Here is a 9,610-nt window from a genome sequence, read left to right on the forward strand (position 1 = left end):
GCATTCATGTTTAATCTATCTTTTTTTGGTTACTTTTTCATATTGACAATCATGAAAATGCGAATAACATAATAAAATCTAAAAAAATTATTAATAGATACTTTTAGAAAAAAAATAATGCAACGAAAGGAAGGAGAACATACAATGCTTAGCAAACACGAAATAAGAAACTATACCAGATGTATCGATCACGCTTTATCGATAGCAAAAGCTTTTACAAATATGAAAAAAAATAGAAAAGAGCACATACTATGCATGGATACATGGAAAAAATGGCATATATTTGGATATATTGGAGAAATAAACTCATATGTATAAATGTAAAGGGAAGGTGATGCTCGACTATACAAGACCATGAATGGATTCATGTCATTTACAGAGTGATACAAGGTGTATAAGACCAATTTGCTCACAAGAACAATAATCAAGCTTTAAGCTTCTTGTCAAGACAACTTCTTAGTAAGTCTCTTTGTTGCGTTTAGTATCTTTAGTTCTGCATCTGTTTTTGGGTGGTTTGTCGTAAATTTAATCCTCTAAGAGTAACATAACTTGTGCCAAAAGTTGCAACAAAAATTATCTTATGATAGTAAACAACAAAATGTGGCATTCTATGTAGCTATATTGTGTTTGGGTGGTGTCAGGGTCTTCCATACGTATATTCTTAATGTTCTCTTGCAAAATTTGCTATTGCAGTTATTTCAAAAAGCTTATTGGATTAATCATTGATCAAAATTTTATTTATTTTCTTAATATATCATAAAATTTTCAATAAGAATAAACCGAATACAAAGTCTACGGAGGATCAATATACAGTCTTATCATTGTATATAGAGAAATTTGACTCATCATCTAGTTCACAAAGAAACAACATGCTATCATAAAACTCTTAATATAAACCACATGTCATCAAATATTCATAGGTGCCACAATGCATCAAAGTGTCAACAAGAAAAAAAAAAAGCCAACACCTCAACAATGAATTCAATATATAGTCCATAAGATTGTAGTGTTAACCGGAAAGAAGAAGAAAGATAAAATAAAAAAGAGGAACACACTGAACTCAACTTTCATTCATCATCTTTGAAGTTAAATAACGATACTTAAAGTTTGTGAGATTGAGAAATTGAGATATTGATGAATATACTTTTTAGTTGTTAGTAGCTCTTTTCTTCTCCTATACTATCCTTTCTGTTTAAAACCTATCATTCTTCTCCAAAAATTTCCAGCACCAAATTCATCATCCTTTAGATCTCTCTATGTTGGACTTCCAACAAGCTGCAACTTTGTTGCTGTACAGTTGCCACCACTTAATGTGCCAACAAAGTATGATATTTGTGCCTACAGCTCTATACAAAGTGACACACTATCAGCTGACAACCTGCCTACAGCTCTTCCAATTGCCACCGAGTCCTACCAATCATTAGATGCTCGAAAACTTGTCTCTATAACTCATTGAGTTGGCAAGATAATTATGAGCAATAAACTCAGTAACATTGAGATATTAGAGATTCGTTTCACAATCTGTTTAACTGTGATGTTGTTGTTTGATCCTTTTGATGCTAACTTCATGATGTTCAAATTATCTTCACGGTGCTCAAACTCTTATTTGGTTTAACAATGACTGTGTAAGATGGTATCAGAGGATGCCAGCAAGATGATGAATAATGTGTAACCTTGTTGAATGAATCAACCACAAAAGAATTAAACCCTGATTAGGCAACTATCATTATGAAGCACCTGTTCCACTTTGCATGTGTTGCTGAAGGCTTAGTTCTTCACTAGTTTATCACAGCCAATTGTCGATAAAGAACAATTCACTATATGTTTATTTTATTAATATGCTATAGTAACATTACATATTTTGGTACATATAAGCATGAAAATAGGTAGGATATGGATCAGATGCTAACATACCTATATTTATATCCACCTTCAATCAGGGCACATAATGAATGTAGTTACAGATATTAGACAAATAGCAAAGTTTGAAACTATACTTGTCCAATATGGATGAAGAATACAATTGGATAGGCTAACTTATTAATAAGATTTTGAAAATACATGAATGCATAAAAAATGTATACAAAGTAGGCTATATGAAAACAAATACTAAGTTTAATTGATGCAATAATTTAAACAAGCATGCTGTCACGTACAAACTTATAAATGAATACAAACACAATTGAAAAATAAAAGAAACACATTTTATAATAAACAAGATGAAGTATAGTGATAAGCATGTTAATATGGATGTTAATGAAAGCCTTTAAAGACTAAAATATATTGTATGAAAAAAGACAAACTTATTTTGATGTCATATTTGAATTCAAGCAAAGCAACATATTTAACAATAGAGGGAACGCTAACTATGGAATTCAGACACTTGTGTTAAAGCTCTAACAACACTTGTGGCGAAGTCCACGTAAGTTTTCAGTCCTAGAGGAAGGTCAGTTATGTGAAACTTGTTATATCATTCCAATTTCCACTACTTAAGACTCTAGTTCATACTGTGATCATACAGTAATTACTTCTTATTATGATCATATGGCTATGAGATATATTCGATCGTAAATTCTTTTTGCTACCAATATTTGATACTTAGTTTCTAATTTCTCCTGGATAGATGTTTTCCTTTTTTAGCTGAGATGTAGATCCTCCGACAAAATTAGGCTTTTTCTGTATCTTTAAAACCCCCGGCTAAGATAATGTTAAGTTAATCCTCTAGTTGTGTGAAATTATATTTTAACACGACCAACCATTTTTCCCAATTTAGCTATTAAATATTGCTTCAAAGCCACCTAATATTTCCTTACGTTTTCATCTAAAAGAATACTGTACTCGTGTGCAAACAATGGGTAATATTTAGTATATAGCACGGTTTATTATATTGATGTATATCACCTGATACAAGTATTATATACCAATCTGATATGATACTGATATGCGAACCGCTCTGGGTGATATCGATCACTTGACTCTGCATCAAATGATATGGGATCTGCACCGGGTAATAATAGTCGAAATCCAACCATTATCAATCTATACCAATCGATTACGATCGAATTTTGATTATTACTGATGTACAAGTCGATAATGATTAGATTTCGACTATTATCAATCAAGAGCTGAGATTGTCTAATTTCAAATAGTCAATTTAATTATTTGAGACTTAAAAAAGGGTTTTTAAATCCTTTTCTCCCCCTTATTTTAACTACTTTCACTCTCTCAATATTTTAAACTTTATTTTACACGCATCTCTTTTATTCTCAATATTTTAATCTTCTAAACTCAATGAAGCTATAATTTATAGATTGGATCAAATTTAAGAGGTTAATTTATAAGTATTAAGAGGAAAAATACTCTGATGAGGTATATATTATCTTTCTAGATTTTTATTGATTTATGAGATGATTAAGTCTATTCTAAATTATGTATAACTTAATGTTTAATATGTTATTTGATATATTTTTGATGGTAGAATAGTACTAATTAAGAATTTTTAATATTATGACTAATATGTTTAATATTAATTTTTTAAAATTAGATAGTTAATAGGTTAAATCTTTATATTTCATGCATATTAAGGATTGGATCATATGTTTGTGATGGTATAATAGGTTTAAGTAAATTTTATTTAAATTTTTAATGTTATGATTAGTAATTTTAATGATAATTTAATCAAAATTTGATCGATATTGGATCAATTTATTTTTTTATTAAATTATACTAAATTTATATTTATTTTTAATTTAAAAATTTTAATCTTTTTTTTTATTTAAATTTTTTTTTTTGAATTTGGGCGTATCATCGGTATGCCTCGGTACATACTGTACCAAGTAATGATCGATATATTGGTATAGATTGGAATTATAATTCTTGGTATATAGTAATAAAAACTAATTTCTTCTTCACATTACTCATAAGATTTGTGGCTTAAATCTTCTCATTATGTGTTCTGATAAAATATTTTACTCCATAATAGATAAGTATGTACAATTGATAAGTTCAACCAAGAACGATTTAGATACCGATATATAATCAATATGTTTCTCATTACCGAGCATACCAGTCCAACAGGTACTTAAAATTTTGAGTTAAACTAACCATGCAAGTAAGACAGCAACAAGAATCATAATTAATCTATGATTATTCACAATAACTAAGAGGGAAACAGAAAATTATGTCAATATATAGGTTTTTCTTTTTGGTCTGTTAGAGAAATAATCTACAACTGAAATAAGTTTAAAAAAAGCTTTCTCTTAGTGCCATTATCAAGTTGAAAGTAAGCTAATGAAAGTTTAATAGAAATTTTGCCCTATTCTGTGCACATTCAGATAAGTAGGGACTGCTTATGTTGATGTTATCTTGGTTCCGAAGGATGAAGACAACATACCTTCTTCTTGTAGGTATCTGTCTGAGTACTGATCACATGATACTGCCATAAAAAAAAAGAATCAAGTATTAGAATGCAGTTTTTATGTTCTTTTCTGGTGCCAAATGCCATGCTTTTAAGAATATATATTGACTTGGAAGTACATGATTGTTCTTTTTATACTTTAAAATTGAAAAAGAAACCTAAATGAGATCAGAAGCAGTTACAATAAGATCAAGGCATACATGTATATATATTTATATATACATGTATATATATTCCAACACATGTGAAACTTCCAAGTGCTCAGAGATCCAGAAAAGTGAAGCCAGGAACAATAATTCTCACTGGATGAAACAATCACATGAAGAGTTGAAACCATATACTCTATCTTTCTGTAGTGAGTATATCATGGAAAATCTACGAGTAGAACAAGTAAGTATTGCAAGAGATATGCCATAGATGACTGTGTTCTTACTTTTCTATTGCGAACAACCTTCAATGCTTCATCCAAATTTTGCTCAAGACCGCGCAGTTCCTCTATGTCCATCCCATCCAAGCCTTCACCCATTCTTTGCCTTTTTGTAGCATCAAACAGCATCCCTTTGGTGCTCATATATATGCAACTAGAAATAGTGTTCCTTTGGAGAAAGGGAAAGGAAAAAGAGAAGGGACCTTATTTCTCTACGCAGGTTGCGGTTAATCTGCTTCAGATGGTTGAGGTTGTTTTGCATTCTCTACTTCCACCCCAAGAGAAAGAAAGAAGCATGTAAGACATGAGACCCTTGATCATGAGTGAAAGCATATACAGACATGGAACTCGGAGATGAAGGTAGTTCTTGCCTCGTATTGTGCACTCCACAGGTTGATTCCGGAGACCTGCTGGTAGCGATCAAATATCTTCTTGGTGCTGATCATGGCAGTGAGCTGTGACATGAGGCAGGGAAAGCAAAGCAAGAAAGAGAAGCTCTACATGGAAAGAAGAAGAAAAGAAAGAGGCAGAGGCAGGAGGAGGTTGGTTGATGTACTCGGTGGAAGGGCTGCAGTACTCGGAGAACTTGCCGGTGCTGGAGAACATGATGATGGAAACCTCAGCATCACATAACACAGTCAGCTCCTTTGCCTTCTTCATGATCCCTGTCCTCCTCTTGGAGTATGTCACCTGCCTATTGGTTGGGTTCTCTATCTTCTTTATCTCTATCTTCCCCCTCCCCATCTCTCTCGCGTTGGACTATGATCTCCCCTTCTTCTGAAACAACACAGTGAAGAAGAAAAGATGAGGAGAGGCTCAAAAAGAGGCCATAAAGCTGCTGAGGGGAGATAGTGGGTGGGTTGTGTGGAGCAAGAGAAAAAGAAGGAAGAGGTTTCCATTTGAGGGAAGGAGTGCAAAAGCCAGAGTTCCCATAGATGGGGCCAGTGTTTCCAAGTCTGTGAAAGACTTGTAGGTAACTGATAGCATGTGATGTCCTGCCACTACTAAGAATCAGTCACTTTTCCTTGTCTCACACTTCCCCAGGAATCTCTCGTAATTTTCCATGTAGCTGCAAGTATGCAAGATGGTAATCAAATCAAACAATGATCTTTGTAGTATCTATATACTTGGCTTTTTTTCTTTCTTTCTTTTTTCTTCTCTTTCCCCTCGACACACTCAACTTCACCGGTATTTTCCATCACCTGCATCCCCGCCTCTCTCTCTCTCTCTCTCTCTCTCTCTCTGTAAATGTTCCAAGGATAAGAGATTTACAGGCTTTCTTCTGCTGGTCATAAACTCTCAAACAAACAAAAGCCTTGTGTGGTACTTGTAAAGGAACAGCAGAGGCATTGCTACTCTTTTTTTATCGTCTTTGCTTCGAGAATGAGTAGGCTGAGTGTCTCCCTCTTGTCAGCCAAACTCTATGGGTTTGAGGGGGTGCGAGATGCGAGAAGAGCGATGCTTGTGTGTCAAGTCACAAGGGTCATGTCCCATCCACACAGATGAAACTTGACAACCATTAAGGAAGCTCAAAGTTGCTGACAGTCACCTCTTTTGTTAGGAACCACCGAGCAGTTCTCCAGATGTAATGTTGACATCTACTATCAGCTACCTTTCTTTTACCACCAAGATTTCTTTCACATGATCTAATTGAGCAAAGGGAGATTAGTGTGTGCAGGAAAACATATTCTTGGTGAAGACTGCAACACCTACTGATTCTCTCTCTATTCATCTCAATCGTTTTATAATAATACCCTATTTTCTTTCATCAATTGGTGTAGTCAAAATTCTAGAGCTATTGTTATTATTAGTTCATTTTTTTAATGACCAAACTATTGATCTTTCATTACTGCTGAAATTTTGGGATTTCTGAAACACAAACTATCAGATCTACACTCAGCCTTCAGATCAAGATAGTACTTCTTTGTCTGACATCCAAAATGCTTGAAAACTGGCTAGGAAACCATAACATATTATTCAGACTTTAGAATATTTGTTGTGTGTCTCCTCTATGGTGTCACCCTCAGTAAAAGTCTTGTTTTGTCTTTCTGACTCATTGCCCGTGATGAGCATAACCTACCCTACTTTTAGGGCTTATCAGAAGGAAAACAGTTTATATATCCAGTAGGACAAATTGTGAATTCACCATATGGAAAATGTGAGTTATTAAATCAAGTAAAGCACTGTAATGCAGCCTCAAATGGTTCACTTTTCTATATACCAAAGATGCATTGACTTTTAAAACATCACATGTAACATCAGAACCCAACTACTGACTCTGATATTATCCATACAAGACAGACACAGATGTAGCCACTTCAATTAAAAGCATGATTGACATGAGCTCTCTCCTCATCATAGAATGAAAGGATACTACTACCTAATAGCTTACAAGAGAAGTGACCCCATCCACATGTTGTAGGCTCAAAATACAGAAAGCTTCAGTAGTCATATAAACTGCCTCTCATAAGACAACTTTTAGATGTATCACATCCATTAGTGTGACTTAACCTTCAATTCTAGAATCAAATTTTACTTTGAACTCTCTCACTAGAATCCTGCTGATTTTGGCCGCATATTATACAAAAATAAAAAATAAAAAAAAATCATACTCCTGATTTTTCTACCGAATTACAATTGGCAAACTGTGATACATACAAAGGGATATTCTTGGTTTAATAGTTATTAGCCATCTATTGAAACAAAATACACACAAAGGAAATTGATCCATGCATTGCAAATTCATGTTTATAGATATTAATTAACCAGTTATATAATCTTTATACAATCAACACTACAAGATAAGAGGCTCTAGCTTTTTCTGCCTTGAGCTACAGAAACTGTGTCTAATTCCTCCATAACTCTTTTTTGGAATCTGAAGATGCTATAATTCTGAAGTTGTCAGGGCTCAAAACAAATGTAGGAGGGTTTTTTTATCCATGTTGGAAGTTCTAGCTATTGAGAAGATACTTGTAGATGCAATTAGTCTATTAGACCCTTCCATGCTGCAAATGGAATATGATCCAAATGTCACATGTATCACTTGTAAGGTAGCTTGCAAGTCAAAATTGCATTTAGATATCCTCTTCACCTTGTATTTCAATTTGCAGGCATTCATATGCCCCTGTAGATCAAAGGTTGTTTCCCATAAAAGTATTTTAAACTAATACCAATCATGCAATGTGCTTCAATGGGTGACAAACAATATTCCCTTGACACTTTCCACAAACACCCAATCATATTTCACCATGTTTTCTCCATCCAATTAATCTTCTCATTTGATATTAATGCTAGCTAGTTGGTTAGTTAACATTTTTACTTCAAATTATATGAAATTTAATAGGAATGTAACTATGATCTCTTTCATTTAATTTATTGTGGAAGGCACCTGCCATCTGAGTTAAGAAGCTTAGATTCCCCCTTTCTGTATGAGAGCATTATATGGAGGCTGGTGGGCTCATTTGCAATACATGTGATTTTCTATGGATTCTTTGAGCCTTAATATACACATGGATATTGTCTCACTGATTTTTCATTTAATTTGTTCATTGAAAGGGAAAGCAGGTAATTGTCCTTTGACATCCCAATGGTAGCATTTATTCCTCATAACACTGTTTGGTAGTGGGTATAAGCCATAAGATCAAGTTAGGTGTCGGTTGAGAAGTGAAAGAACTCAAATCTAATTTGTACTCAACCTTATAGAATTAGAATTACTAATTTTTGTTTGATTTAACTGAAAAAGAATGAAACAGTTTTTCTTTTTTTTTTGTTTGCTAATAATGATTTCATATTGCACACAAGCCTAGTAGACATGATTGAATAGATTAACTTGTACTGTGAGAAATCAGCAACTTGTTTTCCATAGATACTCATTCATCCTTGTCATGACATAACATAAAGTTAAACCAATTATTATTAGCAAATTTGGTTATTACACATAAATCTAATTTTGTAAAAGTATCATAATTTGTTAAAAATATAAAATAACAAGTCTGAGTCAAACAGATGAAGAATAACATATATGAGATTCTTTATAAAGCAGGACATGTAAATAAAGCATAAAAATAACATATATGAGATTATTTTATGTAAAACACCATATGTAATTAAGTATGTTAAGGTATGTTAAAGCATATGTGGTATGCTTTCATAAGATTTTAAGGTTTTGAAATTATTAATCATCGATTAAATCTTAAGATAGTACTAGATTATATCATGATTTTGAATTTTATATGTCCCTCTTTCTAGTATTTAGTTAAAAATATTTGTATATGTTATGTCAATTTTTGGTTGTCCGAGTTGAAATCTAATTCGGAGTCAACCTAGTTTATTTTTCCAACCAATCTCAAGATGAACTACTATGTGGATTGCTCAAACCTTGTAAAATTATATCATGGTACTTCCGACAATGCTCCTTAGATGCTTAAAACAATAGACAAGTCAAACAAGTATATTTAATATCCTGAGACATACCTATAAGTCTCCTTTTATAGTGGATATTTAGAGTTGTTACATCTATCTATTGCATAATTTATGGGATTGTGGGAACAATGAATTCAATCGTAATTATCGGAAGCCTATATGATTGTGTTGGTTTTCAACACATGGTATTGATTGGGCACGTCCAACTAGATTCACTCTATGGGGAGCCCATATAATGTTAAGGTAGAGCCAATGTGTCAGAGACATAAAACTAAGGTGTTGGCTAGGTGACTCCTCCATGTCGATCATGTGGAGCTAAGGTGTTGGTTGCAAGGTCAATATGT

The 9,610-nt window shown here is 33.1% G+C and overlaps 1 protein-coding gene across 1 annotated transcript in view; it reads right to left on the minus strand.

Moving 5' to 3' along the window:
- The window catches only part of LOC135623905 (MADS-box transcription factor 16-like), a 6,364-nt gene extending 655 nt beyond the window's left edge, over positions 1-5,709 (minus strand). The window contains exons 1-5 of the mRNA XM_065127366.1: positions 5,401-5,709; positions 5,216-5,282; positions 5,048-5,109; positions 4,851-4,950; positions 4,394-4,435 (exon numbers count right to left, since the gene is read on the minus strand). Coding sequence (XP_064983438.1) covers positions 4,394-4,435; positions 4,851-4,950; positions 5,048-5,109; positions 5,216-5,282; positions 5,401-5,588 — 459 coding nt within the window. The 5' untranslated portion in view covers positions 5,589-5,709. The remainder of the gene's footprint in view (positions 1-4,393; positions 4,436-4,850; positions 4,951-5,047; positions 5,110-5,215; positions 5,283-5,400) is intronic.
- Positions 5,710-9,610: the final 3,901 nt, after the last annotated feature.

Source organism: Musa acuminata, chromosome BXJ2-9 (genome assembly GCF_036884655.1).
Source record: "Musa acuminata AAA Group cultivar baxijiao chromosome BXJ2-9, Cavendish_Baxijiao_AAA, whole genome shotgun sequence".
Taxonomy (NCBI): domain Eukaryota; kingdom Viridiplantae; phylum Streptophyta; class Magnoliopsida; order Zingiberales; family Musaceae; genus Musa; species Musa acuminata.